Raw genomic sequence first — 27,156 nt, forward strand, 5'->3', positions numbered from 1 at the left:
TACGGTTACAATGCATTTAGTTTATGGCTGCATATTTTGCATGGGACTCAAACAGCCACGCTGTGCTGTTACATACTCCACTCGCTGAACTTCACAGCCACATATGCACCATGTGTTTTGCAGGAATACTTCTCATTTAGTGACAGGGGCTTGTGGGTGCACGTCCTGCGCAAAAGGGTCAAGGTGACTTCTTCTGTGTTTAACTTAGCAGTGAGAGTTAAAAAGACGTTGAAGCCTGTGTGTAGGATATTAAACAAACAAACACGGATCTGTGTCTAAGCCTGTGCAGCACACAGCTTCATTAAAGAGCATAATCTCGCTTTCTTGGAGCAGACAGCCTCGCCTGCCCAGAGGTATCCCTCCCCATGGCCCGGCTGGTAGAGCTGCTGTTTCCACCTCGGGCAAAGATGATGCTCTGGATACAGTGACAGAGTGAAAGGACCATCTGAGCTGCTAATCGTTACACAAGGCAGCCTGCTTGCTTGCCTGTCTCTCTTTTTCTCTCTCTGTGCGGAGGTTTAAAAATAGAAACAAAATATGTGACCCCGCCCTGTATGTTGCTCTGAGATCTGATCACCTTATTGTTCTGTACACTAATATTAGACCAGTGTGCGTATTTAAGATCATATCCATGCACAGCACATATAAAATGCTGGATATTCTAAATGGATATTCACATATGGGATCAGTATTATTATAGTAGTAGTATTTAGTATTAGTATTACTACTTCTATTTCTAGTATCTATATTTATCCAGCATGTTTACAGGTAGGGTAATGGAAGCTTTGTTTCCTGGGAAACGGGGATTACCGATCACGTGACGGCGGTGTTAGAGCTCAATGAAATTTTGTGAGGTTAATTTCTGGTGAGGTGGCTTATCCTCCACCGCTCTCTGTAATCTTCCCTAATTCAAATCTTTAATAACCCGTGGTCATCCGTCACATGACGAAGGGAGGGGGGCCCCCGCTGAGAAGAGAGACGGTTTGATCCTAGATGACATAGACTTGTTTTAAAATCATGTTGTAAGACCCGGTTCTTGTTTATTAATAAACGTCATATCCACAAAAAAATTGCACTTAAGTGTAAAAATAATTTGACGACAACACACGAATTATTGCGTTTGAGGCATAAATTGCGCTGTTGGCACATATGGGGAGGAGGTAGTACAGGGTGAAGAGAGTGAGAAGACTGATGTTTAGAAGCACTTTCTGTGGACGATGGAGGGTCCAGCTTCATCGTACTCCTGTTTGCTGATCCACATCTGCTGGAAAGTGGACAGAGAGGCAAGGATGGAGCCACCGATCCACACGGAGTACTTCCTCTCAGGGGGGGCGATGATCTAAAGGCAAACACAATTGTTAATCTGAGACTCTGCTCCTAGAAAGGCTACGGCGGGATTAACCAGCGAGTCAAACACACCTTAATCTTCATGGTGCTGGGGGCCAGAGCAGTGATCTCCTTCTGCATGCGGTCAGCGATACCAGGGTACATGGTGGTGCCTCCGGACGTGACGTTGTTGGCGTACAGATCCTTCCGGATGTCAATATCGCACTTCATGATGCTGTTGTACGTGGTTTCGTGGATGCCAGCAGATTCCATTCCTGCGCAAACACAGCAGCCAAGTTAGTGAGTTTTAATCCCGACAGCGAAAAACCGCACCTGACACCGCCTCAGCTGAGGGCAGGTGCTGAAACGGACAGCTCCACCAAGAGCTGCGCGTCAGGCGGCGCAAACGTGAACAATAAGGGCCTGATTTAAATCACACACATCTATTCATTAGTCATGAGCAGTGATAAATCTCAATTGGATGAACTGTGACCTCAGTTTGTGGTCAAAATTTGGTGACCATTTGTTCAATACTCACATCATGTGATTCAGTACTGATGGAATAATATGTTATTAACATCATTGTCGTAGCTGATGGAGGTGAAGCGACAGTATCATGTAAAATAGAACTGAACTAAAGCCATAATACGTTGATAATAATCTGATAAAATACTTATATATATTATACCTAAATGCGTTTCTGTAAATCCTTGCAGTAAAGTCGTTGTATATTCGTGTTGCACTAACACTGTATACAAATTCCTTCTTGGATGTCTGCGCTTGTCTTTACGCACCAATGAATGAAGGCTGGAAGAGGGTCTCTGGGCAGCGGAAACGCTCGTTGCCGATGGTGATGACCTGACCGTCGGGCAACTCGTAGCTCTTCTCCAAAGACGAGGAGGAGGCGGCGGTGGCCATCTCGTTTTCAAAGTCCAGGGCGACGTAGCACAACTTCTCCTTGATGTCGCGCACGATCTCGCGTTCAGCTGGAGAGATGAGATTTGTCAAGTGTGCTTCGGCTGCTTATTTTCCCTGTTGACTTTAAACATTTTCTCTAAACAAAGCAGTTTCCCATCAGTTGTTTGGTGAAGCGGGATAATTGCAACTGACTAGTTAAATAGTTTGTAATGAACAAGTTTGGCATTAGGTATGAATTAGTTGCCTTTACTCACCGGTTGTGACAAATGAGTATCCACGCTCAGTCAGGATCTTCATGAGGTAATCTGTGAGGTCACGACCCGCCAAATCCAGACGCATGATGGCGTGAGGAAGAGCGTAACCCTCATAGATCGGAACGTTGTGGGTGACACCGTCTCCGGAGTCCAGGACGATACCTGAGGACAATCAGCAGACGTGAATCTTTAATCCAGAACGTAGCTGAATCTCTTTCCCCCCCTGAGGACTCTGTCATACCTGTGGTACGTCCAGAAGCGTACAGGGACAGCACGGCCTGGATGGCCACGTACATTGCGGGTACATTGAACGTTTCGAACATGATCTGCGTCATCTTCTCTCTGTTGGCTTTTGGGTTGAGGGGGGCCTCTGTGAGTAAGGTGGGGTGCTCCTCTGGGGCCACGCGAAGCTCGTTGTAGAAGGTGTGATGCCAGATCTTCTCCATGTCGTCCCAGTTAGTGATGATGCCGTGCTCGATGGGGTACTTCAGGGTCAGGATACCTCTTTTGCTCTGGGCCTCGTCGCCTACGTAGGAGTCCTTCTGACCCATACCAACCATGACGCCCTGGTAAAAGCAATGATCAGGAATCAGTCATGTGGTGAAAGTCGACCACGTATCATCATAACTGCTGTTGAAAAACCCAAATTTGAATTGTCACTTTTCTTCAGCTGTCATTTGATGCGTAATAGGTGCTTAGTTGCGCACAGTGGATCTGGCCCTCATCCAAAGCCCTAGATTGTTTATTAATGTAAACAGCTTCAGGTGACACCAGCCCTTATGATTTCTGTAAATTTGCTGAATATCCTTTTTACCTGGTGACGTGGGCGACCAACGATGGAAGGAAACACGGCGCGAGGTGCGTCATCGCCGGCGAACCCAGCCTTCACCAGGCCGGAGCCGTTATCGCACACCAGGGCTGTGGTCTCTTCGTCGTCGCACATGGTGACAGCTCTGCAACGCACAGAGGCGAGTAACGCACAGAGGAGAGCACATGCACGCCATGGAACCGTCAGCTCGAGTTGTGAAATTATTGAAGATACACAACACAGAGAAGGTCCTTGCTTGGTGCATGTTGCTAAACTATCCAGCAAATAAAGGGTTAGTTGTGATTTATAGAGAATTGTGCTGCTATTAAAATTATTTGTTATGTTATTGGCTTAGTACAGTATTTAAAGATTTATTTGTTGGGCCACTAACACTGGCAGTTAATTTGTTATTAGTGTTTCACAACAACTCCAATCACGATCCCAGAAGATAAACAAAAGAAGCGGGTGCATTGCGACCTCTTTGGTTACTGACAACATTTGGTTACTCCGTGATGGAAATCCTTGTCATTCATATTAAAACCTAGTCTCCCTCCAACCATTGAGGCCTTACTTTGTTCTCCTTCGGTTCTGTGTACTCACCAGATCAACACCAGGCGCCGGATCTCGAGTAAACCAGGGGTGTCACGTCTTGCCAATTTATACCCCCACCAGTGTCAGTGTGCAGGGGGCAGTGCGGCCCCTTCTCCTTATTCGGTAGCCCAGTGCCCCATTGACAACAGCCACTCCATGAATGGCATGACAAGGAGAGGGAACTCCCATTTATGGAGGACAGTGATGAGGACAGAGAGACAATGGCAGGCTTCCTTTTGATTTTTCACCCATTTATCCATCACTGTAACATTACTGAAAAATCCTATTGTGTCTGTGGCAGGTGTACTCTATGATTCCTGGAGCATTCGTTTTTAACTGGGGTAAATTAGTGTCCCACACAGGTCCCAATCAGTTGGTAGTACAAATGTAGCCCTATAGTACCAAATGGAGAGACCACACAGCTGGTGCTAGCAGCTGTTCTGACTCCATCAGAAGCTCCAAACCTCAAAGTTCAGATTAATCTCAACAACCAGAGGGAAGCTGCTGCTTCAGAACAAACATTTTTATTTAAGTTTGACTTGTTTCCCCTAACAGTTTTGTTAAATTACGTGTTAAGGCTGCTCAAACTGTACATTCACAATCAACAGCACGTTCCTGGACGCTCCATATGGCAAATTGAAATGTATTTTTGCTAATGATTTTCATTCACATAAAATGAATGAGTTTCCAATATTTTAATAAGCATATTGACGTAGTGGCCATGAAACATGCTCAATTTAAAAAATTGAATCATTAAAATGCATGATTTATAAACACTCTGTTGGTCGTGCATTTGCAGTTTAATACAAATCATTTAAAAAGTATAGTAAAGTATTATTAGTGGGAAAAACTGCAGTCAGAAGATGAGAGAAATACTTTGGCCTTGGTAAAATAACAAAGGTTATGGCAGCGCTTTGATTTGATTCTCTTTGGCATATTTCTCATCCTCTCTCAGGAAACACACTACTACTTCAACCACCAGCTGCTGGTCTAACAATTACCTGTTTTATGTAATAAGTCAAAGTAATATATTCCTGCATGTCAGAAACCTATACAGATAAATCAAAGCCAATGTTGATCCTATTTATTGTTCCCAACATCAAAACAATGAGGAAAAAGGAACGTCTCTTGTTGTGACATGTGACATATTCTTTCTTTACTCTTTGCACTGAGGAAAGAACAAGACATAGGAAGTGACATTGCCGGTTTACGCGAGACAGACAGAGAGCAAGCTCTGAAGGCTGTAAAATAACATTGGCTAAGAGCAGTGGATGGTCCCACCACAAGGAGGACAAGACAAAAGGGCACAGCAAGCCATGAATCATATGCTGCTGTCACCCGACCCCGAGCCATAACCCTTCACTGTGTGACTCTTTGTTTTGGTCTTATGTAATGAATGGTAGGCTGTGGTCTGCTTTAAGCATCCCTATGCCCCACTATTCAAATAAAAATAATAACATTTTATGACCAGAGCTCAGCCGAGTCTGTCGTTGGAGAGCAGCGCTGTTAGGATGAGGAGGGAAAGGTGGACAACTACTTTCAACACGAGTTTGCCCTTGCGCCAAAATGAAAAAATGTTCTTGTCCCTTTTCCCGTTATGTTGACTGTTAGGTGAAAGCCTAGATATGTGATGGTATTGTATCAGTGTAATATTTCGTGTGCTCATACTTGGAGCACCCACAGGTGTGAAAAGCTCGTGCCAGTGCCTGGATTAGACACAGAGACACTTGGAGGCTGCTCAAACAGTCTTGTAGTGTGACTTTCACTTTAGCTGTAGCTGCTGAGATTAAATCATTGTGGCACGATCGTTCTCGTCCTACTCACGACCCCTCAGGAGATCAGCCTCATTACTCAGCACTAGAGATGAGATAATAAGGACAAAACTGTCTGGGGAATAAAAAAAATATATTGATTTACTATGAGAATTTCACATCATCAACTTTACAAACCCTTTTAAAGAAGCAAGCAGAAGTCATTTGCCTGTTCTGGTCACCCTGTTTGCAGGAATAAGGGAGCCAAAACATTACAAACACCTCTTAATATAATCACTCCAGTAATAAACATATAGTAGAATTTATGGCAGGGCTGCTGAATGGGATTACATTAGATTTTACATGTGTTTCTAATAAAGTGACCAGAGCATATATATACAGCTCAATACAAATGGTTTGAAAGCAGTTTGTTCTTTTCAACATGGTGCATTTGTCTGTGATAAGCGTCAAGGGGCATTCAAAGTTCACAGCAGAAAGAAGACATGTAGCATATTGCTCAGTGAAAATTGGGTGTCTTGTTGCTGGCTCCTTCACTGAATGCTGAGTGACAGGCTGTTGGCTCGTGTTAGTCTTCTGCAGGGTACCTCAAAGAACAGAGAGGGATAACACTTGTTCTGGCTGCAGTTTTCAACCATTTGCTCATTAATTATCACGGATACTTTGGATGTTAAGTCAAACTTTCCTGAAACACACACTTTTTACACTCTCTGAACTCCTGTTACATAATGAGCTCACAGGCAACACATTTAGGGTCTACACTGAAAGGAGAATAAGTTGATTCTGGAAAAGAGAGCGAAAAAAAAACAAAAGCTTGTTTATGTTTATTATGTAACTGCAACATGATGAAATTAATTAGAACAAAATGCAATAACCTTGATGCTCAAGTGCACTTAATCAAATAAGAAAGCGCACAAACCACAAAATCTCACATTTGAGAACATTTGACTTTTTTTTGCTTAATAAATCACTAAGTTGAAGAACTAATCATCCGAATAAAATCTGAAACACATCATCTTATATATATCTTTTCAAGTGAAAACTATAACTAAGAAAAACAGCTGAGTATAACATGTCTGCTGGGTTCATTCTTTGATCAGATAGTTCTGATTGAAATCAGCTGTGACTATATTTGGACATGGCCTCAGCATCCTCAGTGCTTTCTGGTCCAGACCGGCATTCATCTTATTAAACTGTAACTGAAACTATTAAATCATCCAATCTCCCAACACTCAATAAACAAAACCTCCCTATAGTCCCTCATTAGGAAACTAGAAACCAGTAAAAGCTCTCCTCTTGCGGACTGTAGAAGTGTCGTGTCCCACTTTGGGCGCTGGCAAACTGACATTACCTCGCACAGCCATTAAACAGTGTTCCCACTTCACCTTGTATGTATGAGGGTGAAATTACAGAGCAGTATGTGGTTAATTGAATGGGGGAGGACTATACTTATCCTCTCCCTCCCTCCCTCTGCCTCCCAGGTCTTGCAGCCAGTAGGAGCAGGTTTTTCCACAGTCCCAGACCACACTGAAAAATTTGCCAATGTGACTCTTCCACTCGTTTGTAGCCTCTCAGTACAGCACTGTCAGCTTGGCTTCGAGGCGCCTGCTGTATCCTCTGCCAAGACTTCTGGGAGGAAAAACAGAGGAAGTTGTATTAAAATCTGGTGGGTTTGTTGTACATAGTGTTTTTTTTTTTTTTTTGCGAGTGGCTGCTATCCTCAGGATGTTTGGGAGCAGAACTGGGCAGACAAAAAAAGCTAAATAACTGGGTCTCGTATGACACATAAATATTGCAGAACACATATGGGTATTGGCCATTTCATTATTTTAGGGGAATCTCAGATTATAACCTGCATTTAAAAGAACGGCTGAGGTTTTTGTCATCGTGTGCATTCGTCAGCCGTGATTGGTAGAAAATGAGGTTGAAAAGCGCTTTGGATTTAAAATGAAATATTCATGAATCAAAATTTGAATAAGCTACAAAACAGACAGCTACCCAGATTTGTAGGTACGGCTGCTTAACAAGAGCATTTTGGTAAGTCTTTATAGGGGTCCTAAGTATTGAATGCTGTGCTATTTTGGTTGTAGCTGAGAATGTACTGTGCCAATCAAAATGCGATAGGAAAGCGGGGGAGTTTTTAGGCAAATTACCCAGAAACCTCCTCTTGAAGAAGTTCAACTAAACAGGCTTTCGCTCTCTGATAGTCTGGCATATATTCAAATTCAGCCTTTGCAGCTCTAGTATTAATAATTCCACCGTGTTGCTTTCATTGCAATGTACATGTTTAAATCTAAAGAGTGCTGTTGTGAAGCTAAATTTGCTCTGAGCTCCAAAATGTCTCTACAGCATCGGTAAAGTTTGCTTAAAATATTTCATATTCCGCTCAGAGTAAATAGTTCACTTGTGTCATTCAGCTGCTCTATTGCATGACCCCGTCTCCTCTATTCTACTGAACAGTAATTCTGTTTCATGTTTTACTGGTCTTCTCACCGCGAGCTTCAAAAGTCAGTTCCAAGTTAAAAGTGGGAAAGGTACTTCAGCTGGTCCTTTCAGCGGCAGGACGCCTTTGTGTTGAACTCTACTGTGAAGTTTTCGGCGAACTTGTGGAATGAGAGAAATGTTTGGCAGGTCATGCACTAGAATTAGAAAAATGTTTCTTCACATGTTAAAATGTGAATTGCATAGATGATTTGTTAACAGAATTCACTTGTACAACCATCTGAAATCGCCTGTCGGGAAAATTGTTGGTGAGTTAAAATCTTTTAAATGTATGTTAAAGGATTTTTTTAAAAAGAAGTTAAGTAAAAGTATAAAGTAGCAGAAAATGGAAATAATACATTCTTCTTGTGCTGAGTCATAAAAGACTTTTAGCCTTTTCAGTGAGGATTGTTCCAGTTAACCTCTGGCTCCATATTGCTACTTGATTTATTATTATTTCCTTACTATCACACCAGATAGTGCATGAGATGTTTTATTAAAAAGCAGAAAAGCAACAGCAAGAGCAACAGCAAAAAAAAAAAACAGCTTTCATGGTACATTTTTTCATAAAAGATCAGCTCCTGTGAGCAACATTGCCCGTGGCCTCAAAACTCAACAAGGCTCTGCTGAAACAAACCAAACTGACCCCGATAGCAGCAATGCAATGGAAGGTGACTTAAGGTCACTAAATTAGTATGTGCCAGATGAAAACTGCAATTTACCATGATATCCCTGTAAAATGTGTGGTCAAGCATCCCCCCCCCTGTTTGTCATGATAGCTCTGAGCACACTGGGTTGAGTCACGGCAGTTGAAACTAAGAGCTTGCCTTGAAGAAATGGTATTAAGTTAACCTCACGTCCCTTTGAGACACTGTGTGGTAGAAGAGAATGAAGTGAACTTGACTTAAGGTCAAATTAAAAGTTTTCTATCAGCTGGTTTAACATATACAAAAAAAGAACATGTAGGACATAAGAATATGCAACAGTGTAATTAAGGAATAAAAGATTAAGGAAACAGAATAACAGCAAGACTGGACACAAGGAGGGAAACAACTATATCCTAAAAAATCCATTCTGTGACTTAGTTGATCTTGTCTTGTGATGTATTATAATTTCCAGCCACTGTGCAATTAATTAGTTTGTGGTCCAAAGTAAAAATCTCTGAAGATGAAAAGCATAATATGTACCCTTTAATACACAGACACAGTTTCCCTTCACACTGAGAGCAAAGAGAACTTTTCACACTTTCCACTGGGTGTTAGCTTTCAAAACTCAATAATTCACTGAGGTGCAAACCCACAATGTCAAAACTTCAGTGCAACCATCCAGCAGTTCAGCAGTAGTGTGATCCAGTGCCACTGGATCAGACTACTTCAGAGCTTTTTTTTGTCAAAACTTTTCAATCCCTGTGGAAGATGTTTGCTTTCAAAGGTTCCAGTCTAGAAGTCTAGAAGGAAAAAAAAGACCTAAATCTTAAAACTAGAAGCTCAAACAAAATGTTGATAACAAGGACACTTGTTTAGCCGATAGCCACATCGAATGACTTTATAAGAACCTCACTAATACAAACAGTAAGTGAAAGACAAGTAACTTTGAAAAAGCCAAAATCTTACAGTTTTAAGTCAGTTCTTATTTAGTCTAAAAGAAAAATCTTTAGGGTATATGAGTTTAGGTTTCCTTATGTCTGTGTGACATTTTTGTCATTGTCTAAAGACGTGAGATGGCGACTTGTTACCTGTGATATGAAATTGTTTTTATATCAGCAATGGATCAAATGCTAGTGAGGTTCAAAGAGCAGTGCAGGTATACACCTGCCAAAGAGCTGAATTTCTCCCAGTTTTCGTCCAAACACGCTTGTTTTAAGCAAAACCGAAGAACTGATGTTATCAAGTGGCCAAAACACTTATTCCACTGCCTCCAGGTGGTCAAAAAATCAATTAATGCTGCTTTAAATTGTCCATGTCAGTGATTGTGTATCCACCTGGGTTGACTTGACCTGGCAGCCCTATCTCAAAACTGCCTCCCTGAGTTGTATCTAATTCATGCTGGGATAAGCTCCAACCCCCTGTGGCCCCGAAATAGGCATGAGCACACAAACAAATTTTGTTTACCTTCACCTTAAAATTTCACAACACGGATTTTCTGCCGAATGCCGTATACAATAAATCAGTCAACAAACGCAGAGGGCAAGTTCAAAGCAGTTTTAATCGCATTATAAGTTTCCATACAGTCATTTACAAGTCTAAGCATTTCCATAGTTAAACTGCCATTTTCATTCTTATCTTCTCCATGCAGTGTCATCATGAATTAAACAGTAAACATAGACCATGAACACAAAGCCTATTTCCTTCCCAACAAACCCATACAAATTTAAAATCCATGGTTAATTACATGTTAACAGAACAAATAGAATCCATTTTCCAGACCATCTGGACATTTTTGTTATATTGCTGTAAAGTTTCCCACTGTACTGAGTGGCAATCATCTCTCAGACTCCCATAAAACAGACATTAACAGTTCTCCTTAAAGGTAAAGCGCGTATATTGCCATTGACCTCTGTGCTGTCTGGTTCTGGTCATTCAGAACGCATCTCAACACAAGGGCTTGCTGTGCCTCATGTTGTTGGCACAGGTTCGGCCCAGGTTGGCCCCCTGCAGGAGTAGATCAGAGAGCTGGTCCATGCCGAGGCAGGTGGTGAGGGGGCTGATGAGGCCGTATAGACCGCCTAAAGTGATGCCGAGGGGCCAGCCAATGAACAGCAGCACCACCAGCCAGATGATGCACCAGAAACATGACCCACAAGTGCCCATCCTAGTCTGGGAGAAAGAGACGAGTTCAGAATGGCTGCTATTTTACAAGTAGGCATACAATTATAACTGCACATTAGGGAGGAGGTCTGGCAAAAGAGCACTTTAGACTTTTAATTGTAAATGACAGTGTGTGTGTGTGTGTGTGTGTGTGTGTGTGTGTGTGTGTGTGTGTGTGTGTGTGTGTGTGTGTGTGTGTGTGTTCACGAGATGATCTGATTGAAACTTGTTGATGATCTCGATGTACTTATCAGGATTAGACAGTAGCCTTTACTAAGCATGATAAGCTTGCCCCCGAGCAATAATCACCTGACCAGGTCACCCACTGATATGTTGTGGTAAATTATTATTAACAGCATCTAAAGCTCAATGTTAGCCCAACTGAAACTATGTCTGTTTACATAGAAAACCAAAACTTTACTAAGGGCCGTCAAACTTTCAAATAGTTGTTTATGTTATGAGACTTTTAATACAGTGTACATTCATTTCTCCAATAAATGCAGTAATAGGCTAGGCAATATGTGGAGTGTCCAAATCCACTAGAAGAATCTGCCCTCAGACGAGGCCTAGAAATTGAGAATGTAGATCTGATGGTTGTCGGAGTGAGAAACTGCTGTGTGATGTCAAACTGAAGACTAACAACATGTGATGTGTCATTTCCTGTTTTGACACTAATGTCATGTAGGGTTCGGAAATAAATGATGCATTCAGAAGGAGGGTGTCCCATGGTGGATCCCGTGCTTTTAGGAAACGCCCTCACATTAAAAAGAAAAAAGGGACGAGCCCCTAAACAGCAATAATTTTACACCTCACATTTCTTAGGCTACTTCTGTAATGGTAAATTATCACAAGCAGGTTTAAATCAGGAATTAACCAATGTTATTTTTTATGAAAGATTTTGAAAACAAAACTTAAGTTGGAGAATAAATTATATTTCAATTTAGCAATAACTTAGTTCACACAAAACAGTCATTGCAAGTTTTACTACATGCTGTTAGTCCCTGTTATATATATGAGGACATAGCAAAGGTTAGAGGTGAGAAGGGTGCAAATTAACTATTAACCCAATGAATACCTGTCGTGTCAGTATAAAAGACATGTTCACCTTCAGCTGAGTAAAGTCCTGGATTAAGAGAGCTCCCGATTTCCTTCTCGTTGCAGCTATTCCGTCCAGTCACCCAGATCCCGTTTGAGACTTCCAGAGATGGTGTGTGTGTAAGCAGTAGCCACGTCCCACCAGTTAGCACAAATTTACTACAACAAGGTACCACAGGCAACTGAATTGTTAAAATGTCAGCTGAGACGAGACGCAGAGGAATGTTTAACAGGGGCAGGATGTTACACAATGCAGACATTCATGTGACTCTTTAGAAAAAAGCATGCTTGTTGTCATGGGTTTTTAGAGGATAATACATTTATGACAGCGCAATTTCTGTTCCGGTTATATTCAGGAAATGCTGACTCAAACAGTTAAATCTTCAACTTTATATGAAATGTTTGAACATGTGTTACATTATATTGGTCAGTGTTGTGGGCTCGTAGGTGCAGTCTCAGCTGACAGAGACATTCTTCCCTATCTAACCTCTCCTTCCATGTTTCCTCAGATAACCTTAAAGCATACAGTAGCCTGCTCCTACAAAACATGCCAACCCTCAACCCACAGTGCTCTGCTATGAGATGAAAGAGTAATAGAAGTACCGTGGGTCCACACTTGACCGAACGCAGAAAATGTCTCTCCACATCCATCAGCAGATGCTTCTCCATCAGCTTTTTAAACTGGCCCTGGCAAGAGCAGCTGTGCAGCTGACCTGTTTGCTCAGTCTGCCTGAGGTATGATGTAACAACCACCAACTTCTGGTGCATGATGAATGAAATTCCAGTCTGTGTTTTTGCCTACAGGGCTGTGGACTGTTAACTGCTTCTTTTTTAAGTAGATTTCTATTTAAATTGTCAACTTTTGAATTGGAACCTAATGTTATTTACCAGCATTTGGTTGCAAACTTTCAACCCGAACACTGATCCAGCTGATGTGAACTTTACCGCAGAGCACTGCGCTGTTAGTACTTCACAAAATGTTATGAATGGCAGAGGATGTGGGGCTTGCTGGTTGAGCGACTGTGTACATCCAGAGGGCAAGATGAAATCCCTCAGCATGCACACTGGCCCTTGGGTGAAGCAACTGACCTACAAATGCAGCTTAGCTGCAGTGTTGCAGACGAATGGAGGGATGTATAAAGACAGAAAGAATTAGAAAACTCTTAAACATGCTGATTATACACTCTATTTTGTGTGGGTGAGAGAGATATAGATTTGAGTATTAAATGCTCTAATGGGTACATCAGATCTGTACATCTAGGTTTATCTTTAAACATCTCACAAGCAGCACAGTGTGTTTTAATACAAAAGTATTTATTGTTACAAAATCGATTAGAAAAAGAATGAAACATCACAATGATTTCCTTTCAGAAAAAAAAGTGGAATTACTGACTCCACACTAATCCTTTCTTAAGGGACAGTCCTCCAAAACTGGTCATAGTCTCCTTATGACGATGCTCTATTGCTCTTGCTCCTCCCCGCTGTCTTCCTCACTGTCGCTGTCTCTGCCGGGATGCTCTGGCATCTTAGAATGGTCCACTGTATTTTCACTGTCTTCTTTCTCGCTGGTTTCCTCCGACTTTGGCACTGAGCTTGCCTCTCCTTCTGGGTTTTCCTGCTCCATGGGGGTTTGTTCCTGCTCTTCCCCAGAACCAGCTGGCTCTTTCTCCACCACACCTTCTTTCTTGGTTTGTTGTGGAGGTAGAGCCAGTTTCTGCTGTTGCTGCTGGGGGGCCAAAAGAAAAGGAAAATATTCAAAATCTGGAATTAAATAATGTTTCAGCCTGTACGTTTTAGAAATTATCAGATCTAGATGCTTTCATGCAGCTTTAATGCTTAATTTAACAAGACTTCTTCTCTTTCATAAATAAAATGCACATTCTTACCTGTCTATACATCTGGGAGGTCTGCATCATGTGCATGTACATATTATACACCAGGTTGGCCATCTCAGGCATATTCTTTACGATTTGGTCTGGCTGTCCAGAAGCATCTCTCTAACGGAAAGAAACAAAGAATATCAGTAAGAGAAATGTTTTGAAACCATGACTTTACGTGAAAGGAATGGTAATAAAGCATCGCCTGCCACGACCTGCTTGTTACTAGAAAGCAATTCTCTCACTTTCGGCCTCTAGTGATTGCAGCTCACGTACTATCAGAAAGAGTTGAGGATGATGAGTTGGAAGTATTAACATGCAGACAGAGTCTGACACCCTAAACTGATGAGTGCAGCAAGCAGAGTATTTAATCTATTAGGCTCTAAGGTACAGGGGTAATGCTCACAGTGGCCCTTTGGGCATCATGTCAAAGTCAATGGACTGACGGCTGTAAAACCTAACTGTGTATGGCTTTATTGCTGTTAAACTATTAGTAAATGTATTGAGGTGTGAGTCTGATCAGAGATCATGTTTTACCATATGCCCTGTACTTGCTGTAAATATGTGCTGTATTTAACCATATGGAGCATTAATCAGAGCTGTTATGTAGCTCATTGTTGAGTCTGGTTAAGTGATGTTAAACAATATCTGACTTTTAATCTGCATTTGCGTGTAAGCAGCAGGGGTTTACGGACTCCAGATAGACAAGCTAAGCAGGGGCCGCATGTGTGTGCCCAAAAGAGCTGTCCCTCATGGGGATGAACACTCTAGAGTCACAGAAAGTGTCACAGGCTATGGGGTATTTTAGACACCCCTGTTGCTGCACACGCCAGTCAGTGAGACAGAGTGACCAGACAACAGTTGTCTCATGCTGGCCTGGCAGGATTTGGGAGAGTGGTTTTGCTTTCTGACCTTCGGGGGTTAATTATATCCAAGCCTGTGTTTCCCATGCTGTCCCCCATAAAATGTTGGTAACAGAGTGCTGCCTATGGATAAAGCTGGGGACGACTAAGGGCAAAGAGCAATGAAGATGCCATTTAGAATATAGTGACAGAATAAACAGAGGGCTGGGGCAGTAATGATGTGATGAGATGCTGCAGATGGAAATAGTTTCATGGACCAAGGCACTGGTGGGGAGCATGTAGGCAAGCAACCTTGGTTCTTATCAGCAAATCTTCTATTCCACTGAATTTGAGTAATTATGAAGTCCTAACTACCCAAATTCAACGGAGTAGAAGATTATATGCTTCAAGAAACTGGCATGTGCATGCATGTGTGTCAACGTACAGGCTGTTCCTGGTTGTAGTACTCATGAGGTCTGATGTGCAGCTGCAGAGGTCTGGCAGTGAGTTGGTTGAAGGCAGGAGTCAGCTCGAAGCAGTTCTGGAACAGTGACACACGGGCAAAGATGTACAGACCCAGTCTGGCTCTTGACATGGCCACCACCAGACGCCTCACGTCCCTGTGGAATGATAAAAAAAAAAAAAATAGAAAATTGGTTAGAGAAAAAAAGTGTGAAATTGCACACAGAGAAGAAAATAGGGTCTAGACATCTCTAAAAAGAGATGAAGAAAAGTGAGTGTGGTGCAGAAGAAAAAAGGTTTAGTCAAGCATAAGCAACTACAGGTGAGGACAAATAATAGAAGCTGAGGAAGAAATACAGGAATGAGAGGCAAGAGGTAGAGATACAGACGCGGAGAGGTGAGAGTACAGGAGTGGGATGATCTTTGTCTTGCCATTAAATTAGAAATTAGAGAAACACATAGGTTAAGCTCCAATCAGTTGTGTGACAAAACTATTCAAAAACTTAAACAGCTTCTTAACGACCGTTTCAGGTGCGCGATACACCTAAGCCTATTTTGGCATGTAATAAATCCCTGTAAATTGTGTGTTCCAGTTGTTTGTGTGTGCTACCTAATGAAGCAGCGAAAATTGGACTATTTAGCTTGCCTATAAATCTACACTGAGACAAAAGCATCTTGGCTTATAGAGCATGGAAAAAGCTAGAGCGTTTGAGGGGGAAGAAGTGTTTGGCTTACTCAAGCAGCTCCGGTGATACTGAAAACAGTCTTTGGCTTGTAGAGGAAATTGGCCCACAAGCATGTCTTGTCTTTAAAGATTCACATATAAATACACAATACACAAAGTACATACACACAAATGCAGCCAGAAATGGAGGATATGGAGTGTACCTGAGGACTTCGTGAGATTAAGAGGATTAACCCTTGCAATATGCATGTGTTCCATGATTATGTAGACCAAAAACAGGCTTACTGAAAGCTTTAGTGTGCAACCTATAGAATGATGTGAACATTATTATTTCAAGCAGAAGAGTGTGCATGGTACAAAATGAAACTTGGAAGCAAAATATTTCCACAGAGACAAATTACAACAGCCTTCAACCAATGACCACAAAGCTCAAGAAGAGATGAGCCAATCATGAAGCATGATAGCCTGTGGACATGGCAGTGCAGAGAGACACCCACCTGGGCTGTGCAATGACATGGCAGGGCAAAGTGGACGAATACTGTGTGTGTGTGTGTGTGTGTGTGTGTGTGTGTGTGTGTGTGTGTGTGTGTGTTCATGTCAGAACGTGTCTGGATCTGTGCTTCCCTGTCAAAGAGTGTGCCCCTACATGTGAGTGTGCCTGTGTGCATCAGCAGAAATGCTTCTCCTGTCAAAGCAAGGGTCAGCTTGTCATATGGTCAGCTGCTTCCTCTGTGGTTGTCACAGCAGCAGATTGCCACGAGGAGGGATGTAGGAAGAGGAGAGTTCAGGAACAGGATGAGGATTGTGAGGTAAAGGTCAGTGGTACACCAGTGATACCAGTATGTGGACAATACAAACATTTCCCATAAATCCCTGCTGTTCCCTGCACTCAGCTGACCATTCAGAATCACCAGGGACACCAAGATATGAATGAATATTAGGTTCAAGCTAAATGATTAAAGCTATTTTAACTGCATTGTTATTCAAGTGGAAGTGTGCTTGTTCTATGCTATACAACAAATCTAATCAAAACTTTAAGCTTGAGAAAAAGTATATTTGTTATAATTCTGTATTTTTTCCATCATACCCTTTATTTGTTTCCATATTAGAGTAAAAAGAATATATTACGACATAAGGATAAGTTCATCTTAAATATTATGTTCTAAAAATTAATCAAAAAATGTCTTGGTATAGAAGTACATGTTATTGATTTTGGATACAAGTCTCTTGCATTATGATTGCGGCTGATTAATGTAGTGGTAAGATCACTACCTTCCATGTGGGAGACGGGTTCAAATTCCAGCTAGGCAGCTACAGACTGATGAGGTACAACACAAGTGCTAAGGCAAAGGGGAGCCAGGATGACAGGGGCATAAGAGGTCATTCAGGATGACCTCTTATCTTACTACTATCCAGATGCATATAGATATCATATGATTGAGAGAAGACAAGAAGATCAGCTTCTCTCTGAACATGGCAGAACTGGACAGAACTAGCCTAAAGAGGCTCTTGGGTTAGGTGGAGGTTTGATTGTAGATTCTGCCGTTTTATGATCTTTGAATCAAATAGAACATATTTGAGTTAAGATTATGAGGTTTAATGTCCCTGATAAAAGTTCTTATCCAGGAGAATAGAAACTACAGTACAATTCTATCCCCCTTCACTGAATAACCATAACTGTAGCACACATTGTTACGGGGATGCATTTGACAACCAGCCCACATGGTGTGGGCTGAGAATGTGAACAAGCCAGGGTGTAATATCCAGTGTAAGACAAGATCAAATGAATGATACTGGGAGGAGTGCAGACACTGCCAACAAGATAAACTACCACTTTCTATGGCCCGCTGCACGTCTCATTCCTATCTTATTGCTTTATCTGTGAAATGAGAAAAGAACAAAATAGAGTTTTTAAACGTTTTCTACGACAGCTAAAAATGGCCATGATCAAGCATAGTGTGTAGATGGGAGGCACGCATTTATCTACAGAAGGAATGACTTATTACTTGCACTGGAGTTCTAATTTGCAAGCTGTCCACTGTGAGGGTGGATGAATGCCCTGGCAGCACAGCTGTAAGCAGTGCAATTCTAACAGCTACTGTACATCACAGACAGAGACCAGTATGAGACACTTAAGTACTGTAGAAGAATTCAGCCTCAGTTGTCTGGTATTAAAACATGCTGCATATAAAATGAGCAAGTAAGAGCTCGTCAGGCTCTAATAGCAACCGAGAAGTGAAAGGCCATTTCACTACAAATCAATTCAGTGAAATAAAAAAAGGAAAGAAAAAGAAGCCAAATAGGATTTTTGAGTGGAAAGCAATGAGACACAAAATAAAATGGCATAGACCCACTGCTGCAGTTTGGTTAACCATCATGTCTGTTAATATCTGTTGCAGTATATGTTTGCCTTTGATCAGAGCAGTGCTCTTTGTTTGATATTCTCAGCCCAATCATCAGAACACAATAGCTTATCTTAACCAGGACAAAGTGCAGTCACTCCAAAGGCATGCTCCTGTCCTGAAGGACCCTCTATACTCCCTGCCTCAAATTAAGCTCTTTTCCTTTAGCAGTCTTCACAAAAAGAGAACTCAGTAGTCTTAAGAGAGATATTTCTTCTTTCTTGTTTCCCTGGTGGTTGTCTATTATAAGCATAGTTCCTAGTACACGTACATTTGTAGTAGATCTGGTGAAGGTGTCAGTTTTGAATCAGGCAAGTTTGTCTGCTTGGCATGCACTGAAGCAATTACCTCAGATGTCCCACAGCTTTGGTGCGGACCAGCGACAGGATGATGTAGTCGTTCTGCTGACCCTGAAACCTGTCCACTGTAGTCACCTGCAAGGACACAGAATCATTATTGAACAAAATCCCCCCACAAAAATGTCTGCAAATATACATATAAAGATCAAAGACATGCTAACTAAGCTATGGCAGTGGCTGCGTTTTGCAAAGTAAATTAGTTTTAGGTCGGTGCAGGGCTTTAGCTGAAATGTTTAGAAACATAATCAGGTCAGTTTTTCATCTTCAAGTCATTCTTTCTTTTTTTTTTAAATTTAGGCACAAAAGAAGAGCGACGGTGCCTGAATATTCTTGTTCTTGCTGTTATCACTGTGGGCCACATGGGCAGCCAGCGGGCCCAATACAGCTTAGAGGGCATTTGACGCCAATAGCCTCTTACCTGGGCCCATGAGATTCAAGGCCAAGGTAAAGGGGGCCATGCTGTGTCACTGGATCACAGATTAGTTCAGGGACAGAATGGAGGAGAAGTGGCTTTTTCCAAAGCAAAAGAAAACTTGTCAGTGTCAGTCAATCTGCTTTTATACCTTAGCAAGCTGTCTTGCTGAGTAGCACATTTATTTGCGCAGATGAAAAACAGAGCTATGTTTAACTTTGTCGCTGATGTTACACCTTAAAAAACATATTACACTTGCGCTTTTTGTACACATAAAATCGTAGGAGGAGACGTTAACTCCCGAGATGCATTTGTTTAAAAAGCATCCAATCAGTGAACTAAAACATCTGCATTTAACAAACATTCTGAATTGCTAATTCTCCTATTGCCCTCTGTTGTAATGCACACAGAGAAGAGGCTCATGGGTACCTTTGTTGTCATTTGTCACTATTAAATAAACTGTATTGGATTGAAAATGACAATGATTAAATATGAAATAGGCATGCAACCGTTATTCTTATCTTATCTACACACAAGTCACAGTGCTTTGAGGAAGGAGGGTCAGAAATATAGTTATATAGACTACATGCGGAGAAATCCAAAGCCTAGCAGAAGGAGGTTGACTTTTCCTTTATAGAGCTGTACTCTGGAGTGGATCAATAGGACATCAGCCACCATCGAGAAGCCACAGAGGCCCAGGACAACAGAAACCAACCAATGAACCATGTAAATTAAAATGATCCTGGAGCTCACTTTGCCAAACCCCTAACAAAACAGAAAGGGGATATGTTTAAAAAAATGTGCAATGGAGCTAACGAGTTAGTAAACCAATATTTATTTAGGTCTCCCTGCCACTACACAGACCAGGTGCAGCACCAGAGGCAAAAATATGTTGGTACCATGAGGCATCTAGGGCCGCATGTTCAAACTGAACATTATCCTGTATGTTCAAGTCAAAACAGCATGGTAGGCATGCATGCACATGTCCACACAATTGTGGCAAAACACTCCAGGAGACCCTTTGTTGAAATACATGATAACGGTGGACTTAATGGGCTTTAACTGCATGGTTTCAATCAACACAGTTCAACCTGGGAGGGATTTAAAAAAAGAAAAAAGAAGAAGAAGAAGAAGAAGAAAAAAAAAGAGTTATTCTTAGCCCACAGACAGTGTCATGAAGCCCAGAAGGAGAATCTCCCCAAGGCAGGGCATTTTGCATGGTGTTTAGTTATTTATGAGAAATCTTCCTGGGAGTGAATTACAGAGGTCATGTCTGAGGATAGAAGCAGGAGAAAGAAGCAAACACATAAATGTTGTTACTAAAAGAAGCTCTTCTAAAAGTATTTTCATGAATATGATGGCACACTTTCCATCAGCTGATGTTCAATTGTGTATTTGTCTTCTCTGTCTTTGTCTGTTTTTTTTTTTTTTTTTTTTTTTAAGACTCTCAAGGATATATCCACATGTGCCCTGAGAGATGGGAAAAAAAGATGTACATGCACATTGTACTGCTGGTTACACAGGAAAGGCTTTTTGTGTTTGAGAGATTTATGAGGGAGGAGAAAAGAGTGTATACATTTGCAACCATATGAATTAATGAAGGGAGGCCTACAAAAGGTGAACTTGATGGACAATTTAATTTCTAATTTGTCGCTCAGTGACAGTTAATGTTTATTTAAACACCAGGTTAACTTTAGTTTGGGTTGTGAACTGTATGGGTACTACGCTAGAGCTTAAAATCCTGCACCAAAAAAAGAATCTCAAATGGTTTTGGGCTCCAGATTTTGGCAACCAAAATCCAAACGTCATTAAAATCCATGCAAACTGTTGTGTTTGGGATTTTGCAGACAGCTTAGGCTAGTGTGTTTATTTGAGTACTGGCTGGTGCTAACTGGCCGTCTTTTCCTTTTCTGTCTAATTAAAGTCATCACAGTAAAGTGTGCTGGCTGCTGACATTTGCTTGGTTTTAGCCATTGTGACACATTGTCAGACACACAGTGGACCCAATGCTCAGCGCCATGACCTTTCAGCTGCTCAGCATTTTCCCACAAGACCTCCTTTCTCTTTTCCATCTCTCTCCCTCTCTAGCTGTCTTTCTTCTCAGCAAACCTAACAGCCTGTCACCCCTGTCACTTTATTACTGGGCATGCATACTGACTAAGGCCACGAGCATGCAGAATGACACTTTATTTCTTAACTTTGCAAGACATTTAACATGACCAAGCACATTTTTTGGCTAGTTTTCAGAACGGGAAATCTACTTGAAGACAAAGCAACAAGGTAGAGCTGCACAGAACAAACTAGAAACAACACTCCTCAAAGCCTTAGGCAGTAGAATACACCAAATGATTTTAAGTACAATTTAGTAACATTTAAAATATCTTAGAGGAATCTACTTCCTGCTTTTGAAACACTTTTGTGCTTTTTTGTTTGTATTTTCATACATTAAAGATCAACTTTAGTGATAACCTGTGCTTTACTACTGTCAACAAATCCCATGAAAAATCTAAATCAGCCATAAATTCATCCCACTACCAAAACCCAACACACTTCATTCCCCCGTGTCATGAACCGCTAAACCCCTAGTGAAAATGTCCCAAAATTATTGGAGACACATGACGCAATTAAAAATACATTTTGTTATGCAATTTAATTTTCTCTGGGGGATTCTGAAATAGTGTATGACATTGTTAAGTGTGTCAAAGGCTTAAAGAACAGAGACCAAACACAGGTGAGAGTATGTGCTTAGGGAAAAAAGAGAAAGAAGAGCATAACCTGAAGCTAGCGGGTAAAGGTATTTAGCAGTACAAATAGAACAGGGATGGGAAACTGTGCCAGTGGGCTGCTGACTTAACACAGTGTAAAAGAAGGAAATGAAGAGGAGAGACAAAGAGTTCAGGGGAATAACGTGGGCTGGATGAAGGTAACCCAACAGTATCCTTCAGGGATATACGTAGCAGAGTTTACACCCACTCAATCCACACATCAGTGGATTTGATTTACAGAAGTGCGCACCTGGCTGGTATGTAAACTGCAGGGATAATTTGTAGTTAAAATGTACGCATCCACTTAAAAAGCTCATGTGTCTGTGACAATAAAAAGCATAAATAGTTTTTTTTCAGAGCAACAGAGGATAAGTGATTGACGCATAAACTGCAGCTGACATCTAAAGGTGTGAGGAAACTTCATATGTATGTTCTCACTTAACTAGTCTAAAATAGTCTTGTGCATAAATACAAGGTGAAAACATGCCTGCTGGGGCTGTGGATTCTGTCCTGATAGGAGTGAAAAAATGTGTCGCCCTCATGTGATATTAAAGAGTCACACAAAGGTGTTGTTCATGCATGTGCAATAAGGTTTGTTTCTGTGTTAGAATGCTACTGATGATATATGAAATTGTAATATGTGTACATGTCCTTTAAGTGCCATTGCAGGTATCTTAAGTACCCTTTCGTAGAAAACAGAAAAAGATTTGAGATTACACAGAACAGAACTGAAAACTTGTAAGACTGCCAAATACTGTGCTTGCAATATGCGGAGAAAGCTGTGTCCTAATGTGACACAGCTGATATTACATTCACTCACCAGTTTACTGAACATTGCATAATCAAATGCCATGATTGACTTTTGCCACAAGATGATGCACATTTCAGCTTGCAAAGATGCTAATGTTACCTTTGCCTTAATTAATGTGTGTTCTTTTCCTTGTGAGTTAGGTCCTTACCTTGTTAGGCTGTCCAAAGAAAGGATTCCCAGCACAGCGCTGATTGATGACGTCTCTGATCAGGTGCTTTTGTCCATTGTAGGTTGTAAGGATGCTAATGCGGTCAGCAGGGTAACCCAGCAAACGCATGTACATGAACAATGCTACAGCATACTCTGCTTCCGCCAAGTTCTTCACAGGAAAGGAGATAAAAAAAATTTGTAAGATTATTATAATTTTAACTATACAATACTGAACATAAGTAATGAGATAAGGACAAATGTTATGCTTGGGAAAGTGACCTAAAAATCTGTTGCCTATCGGTGTGTTTTTCAATGAATCAAAGCACTAAACTGAATTATAGAGATACATGGGTCTCTCTTCCTGTCAACACACCCTGGGCTGTCTGCTGTCTATGACACCTTGCTTTACTCCAACATCTTGCTCAAGCTTTTTCTCGCCTGTCAAGTCTTTAACTTTCCAGCGAGATAAAAGCCCACTCATTCATGCATGAGTAGTCATCTGATTTGGGCTGGAATTAATTGCCACAGACAGATCTCAGCACCACAAGTAGCCAGGCTGGGACAAAATGTCCCTTTGTAGAATTTCCTACACTGAAGCAATGGAGATAAGTGTGGTATGTTTCTACCATGTGTTTGATATTCATTAAGTGGGGAACGGCTTAGTGTGCTTTTGAAGTGTCCTGAAAGGCTGCATCATCAAAAAGTTTTATTTCTCAGTTTTGTGGCACCATGTTGTTATACTCTACAACCAATAGCATTATAACAACTACAGATTAAAAAGAGCTGTAAGTGAATAAACATACTCATTTTACTGTAAGGATTTTCTCTGTCTGTCTTTATTTCCAAATCTGAGACTACAGAGTATTTGTTCCCCACTTAGTTTCTTCTTCCAAGTGGGAGTAAATATAAAGGCCAACACTGCATACATCATTCATCTACTTTACAATTAACAAATTCTTAATACCATGTGCATTCTGGCTCCAAGGCTATACTCTGCCCTTCAGAAGTGACCCAAATAAGAAAAAAAAAGAAAGCCAACAGCATGAATTATTCATCCAGTTTCAATTAAGCCTGGACTACAGGCTCACATCTTTGATGATCATGATGTATGTGCAGCTTTATCAACAGTCGCACATCCAGCTGCACTGGAGTCCTGACATCAAAAACTGTGGTGGTTTGGTCTTCCTTCCCTGTTATCTAATAGCACAATTTAATATCTTTAATAGCCACACAATTTATCTATCAATACACTGCCTGTTCAAAAACAAAATCACTATCTGGATTGAACTAAGAAAATATGTAAGAGCCTCACATTGGATAATTATTTTTCAGCAAGTTATTTAACCCTAACTGATGCAGTGAGTAGCTTCTCATTTCTTAAATAACCATTTCTAAAGACACATCCTGTGGTCATGGAAAAGATGTTAAACTGTTTCAGAAGAATTAAATAATTGGCATGAATTAAGCAAAGAAACTGTTAAAAACTGTCCAATGCATCACTTAATGTTTGGTGAAATCAAATCGTAGGAAAACAGCAGAACTCATGGCTATGTTTAATAGTGACAGTAAGAACATTTCCACACACACAATGCGAAGGGACCTCAAGGGATTGGGACTAAACAGCTGTAGCCTTAAAAAAAAAAAAAAAAAACACTTGTCGGTGAGGCTAATTAGAAAAGAACACTTTGATTTGCTAGGAAGAGTAAAGATTGGACTCTGCAGCAGTAAAAGAAGCTCATGTGGTCTGATGAGTCAAGATTTAAAAATTAAATGCAACTTTGGAAGGGAATAAATGTTCTGACATTGCAGAAGCTTATCGAAGCGATGCTACAGCGAATGCAAGCTGTAATCAAAGCTATATATATAATATTTAAGATTGACACTGTTTAGGTGAAGCCTAGTTTTAGGTATGTATCTGAATAAATTAAAAAGATTAATGAGGTCATTTTATGGTTTGGCTGCAGAGAAAATCAGATCGCAAGAGTCACACCAGGCATAGTATCTAAGTCGACATCTGGTTGGCATTTCCAGCTCTGACTACCTAGTATGAATAAATACATATTTGTGATCTAATGCCCTAACACTGCAGAGAACTTGGCAACCATAACAGCAAGGTCAGACCCAGCCCACTGGAGCTTTAGCCAATGGCCTGGGGTTATGTGAAGACCGGAGAGGGTGGAAGAGACAGTGATAATAAAGAAGGTGAGAGGCTAGCCAATTTACAATAAGATACATCTAGAATTTGAGTAAAGCGCTTTCTAACAGAAGATGTGGATTTAGATAAGCATTTTATTCTTAATGACCCATTTGACAGCTTTGGAAGTAACTAGGAACAGGCTGAAACTCAATATGGAAAATGCAATAGCAATAGAGCTGAAGAAGCAGAAATAGACTGTGGACTGAAGTGTTTTTGAACATGACAGGTGAAGAGTTCCTGTGAGTAAAACAGCATTTGTGCAGTGTTTGTTCAGCTGTGACAGGCATTTAGCACACACTGGATACAACTGCTTCTCCGGTGTCTCATTTATCCCCTCTGGTTCCTAGGAAAGTGTGAGTGTGTGGGTGGAGGTGGGAGGATAGTGATGGATATTGGCAATTTTCTTAAAGAGCAAATGGAGTTGAGGTTCACGTGACCTGGTGCCTCGGGAAGAGCGCATGGTCTGGATTTACAACAACGAGACGTTTCAGTGACATCTGCATGTTGCACTAAACATTTAAGAAGCACTATTCACAGTTCATTAGCCGTGTAGCTTATAAACAAAGCCGTGCCTCATTTATTTTCTATTTGGCACCTAATTTAATAATGAGACAAATTACATTTTTGACAACTACAAGCTCTGTCGAGTCCTGGCAATGTGTTAAATAACCTTGTTAATGAAAATGGCTGTAACATTTAGATTATATTGTTGTTGAATATTAGACAATAACATTTTAGCTTCCTGTGCTGATTTGGTGCCAAAGTAAACATTATTTCCACACCCCTAACATTCCCACCCACACACAGTCTTTAGTGTCTCAGCAATGTCATGATGAAACACAATCTCGCTCCTGGTGTGAAGGGCAAACTCACTGGTCGGTGCTGGAAAGCCAGTGTTAGCTGCAGACTAAGCAGGGTTATGGATATGTTACATGAACTTGTAGCTGAAACACTGCATTTTAAAAATTAATGAGCTGATGTAACAGAGTTTGTACGAGTGTCTGTGTAAATTGTGCTTGAAAAGGGCCACATTTTTCTGCAGTTTTCACAATACGTATGTGCCACAGATCCACTAAAAACTGGTGTTGTATACTGTGTGAGTGTTCACAGTTCTGCACAATGAAGTATGTCTGTGAGGGTTTAAACTGTAGGCAATTCTAGTTTTGTTTTCCTTTCACCACAAAAGTCTTATGGAAATGATTCATTCATTAAGGATTTCTAAAGTACAATTTAGTTTTGCACTAACAACTTCCTCAGTAAAAGTGGTCATTGTGCTAAATGTGTATTGGTGTACTCTGGTGTGTACCACTAACCTGGTAAAAATAGGGATTGGGTTCAGATTCTCCCACTCCATTGAAGTCCTCCACATTGATTAGCTGGAAGTCAAAGGTTAGGCCAGGGTTGGGGACCTGGAACTCAGGCAGTTGCTGAACATGAGGCAGGTTCCCCAGGTGTTTGTAGCGCCAGTTGTACAGGTTACACAGGCTGCAGGACAGTTAGAAACACAGCGAGTCACACTATTGTTATATATGTCTTTTACCTGTACATTACTGTATGTTCTGCTACAGGGACCTACCTTGCACGTGCACGGCCCTGAGCATCCAGATCTATGGTGGGCACTCCTAGACGCACAAATCGGGTGAAGAGACTCTGCTCCATGTTGGAGTATTTCTGAAAGGCCATGTTCTTGATAACAGGGGGCAACTGATGGTGGTCTCCAATCATAATCCAACGCTTTAGCCTGCTGTAGCCATCCTCTGGGTTCTGTAGTGAGGGAAAGGCAGAAAAGATAAGTAAGAAGACTTGTTAAGAATAACACAGAAAACAGATGGAACTAAAATGTGAGTGGCTGTGCACTGTTTTTATGAGTATCAAACATCAACATTATCTTTTCCAATCTGCACAGTATAGTTGAACAGATCAGTATGTTTCCTTTGGAAAAAACTACCATAATAAATTCCATGACTTTCTGTATTAATTTAAATCAAATCTCTAAAATCTAACGTAACCTTTGTCTACATGTGCAATCTCAGCACACTACAGCTACCTCATGTTGTCCACCTTTATCCAATATTGTTTTTGTCTAATGACTTGACAACATTGGATGATAGGACAGTGTATGTAAAATCAGATACTGAGCAGGGA

General features: G+C 41.1%; 2 protein-coding genes and 1 long non-coding RNA gene across 4 annotated transcripts in view; all 3 read right to left on the minus strand.

Moving 5' to 3' along the window:
- Positions 1-1,034: 1,034 nt before the first annotated feature.
- LOC113148370 (actin alpha cardiac muscle 1) lies at positions 1,035-3,927 on the minus strand. Of its 2 annotated transcripts, XM_026340057.1 has the most exons (7): positions 3,907-3,927; positions 3,313-3,451; positions 2,740-3,064; positions 2,499-2,660; positions 2,121-2,312; positions 1,420-1,601; positions 1,196-1,339 (listed from the first exon to the last, which is right to left on the minus strand). In XM_026340057.1, the coding sequence occupies exons 2-7, from the start codon at positions 3,439-3,441 to the stop codon at positions 1,196-1,198; spliced, it is 1,134 nt and encodes a 377-aa protein (XP_026195842.1). In that variant the 5' UTR covers positions 3,442-3,451; positions 3,907-3,927. The 2 variants fall into 2 exon arrangements, with proteins under 2 accessions (XP_026195843.1, XP_026195842.1); XM_026340058.1 differs by lacking the exon at positions 3,907-3,927 and having other exon boundaries at positions 1,035-1,339; positions 3,313-3,441.
- A 6,407-nt stretch (positions 3,928-10,334) lies between these two features.
- Positions 10,335-12,314, minus strand: LOC113147835. Its single transcript, XR_003297402.1, has 2 exons — positions 12,060-12,314; positions 10,335-10,963 (listed from the first exon to the last, which is right to left on the minus strand). It is a non-coding gene; the product is annotated as an uncharacterized LOC113147835 (long non-coding RNA).
- A 1,028-nt stretch (positions 12,315-13,342) lies between these two features.
- The window catches only part of aqr (aquarius intron-binding spliceosomal factor), a 41,862-nt gene continuing 28,048 nt past the window's right edge, over positions 13,343-27,156 (minus strand). The window contains exons 30-36 of the mRNA XM_026339307.1: positions 26,588-26,775; positions 26,325-26,496; positions 22,813-22,983; positions 18,666-18,751; positions 15,214-15,388; positions 13,936-14,046; positions 13,343-13,775 (exon numbers count right to left, since the gene is read on the minus strand). Coding sequence (XP_026195092.1) covers positions 13,509-13,775; positions 13,936-14,046; positions 15,214-15,388; positions 18,666-18,751; positions 22,813-22,983; positions 26,325-26,496; positions 26,588-26,775 — 1,170 coding nt within the window. The 3' untranslated portion in view covers positions 13,343-13,508. The remainder of the gene's footprint in view (positions 13,776-13,935; positions 14,047-15,213; positions 15,389-18,665; positions 18,752-22,812; positions 22,984-26,324; positions 26,497-26,587; positions 26,776-27,156) is intronic.

This window comes from Anabas testudineus, chromosome 22 (genome assembly GCF_900324465.2).
Source record: "Anabas testudineus chromosome 22, fAnaTes1.2, whole genome shotgun sequence".
NCBI classification, from domain to species: domain Eukaryota; kingdom Metazoa; phylum Chordata; class Actinopteri; order Anabantiformes; family Anabantidae; genus Anabas; species Anabas testudineus.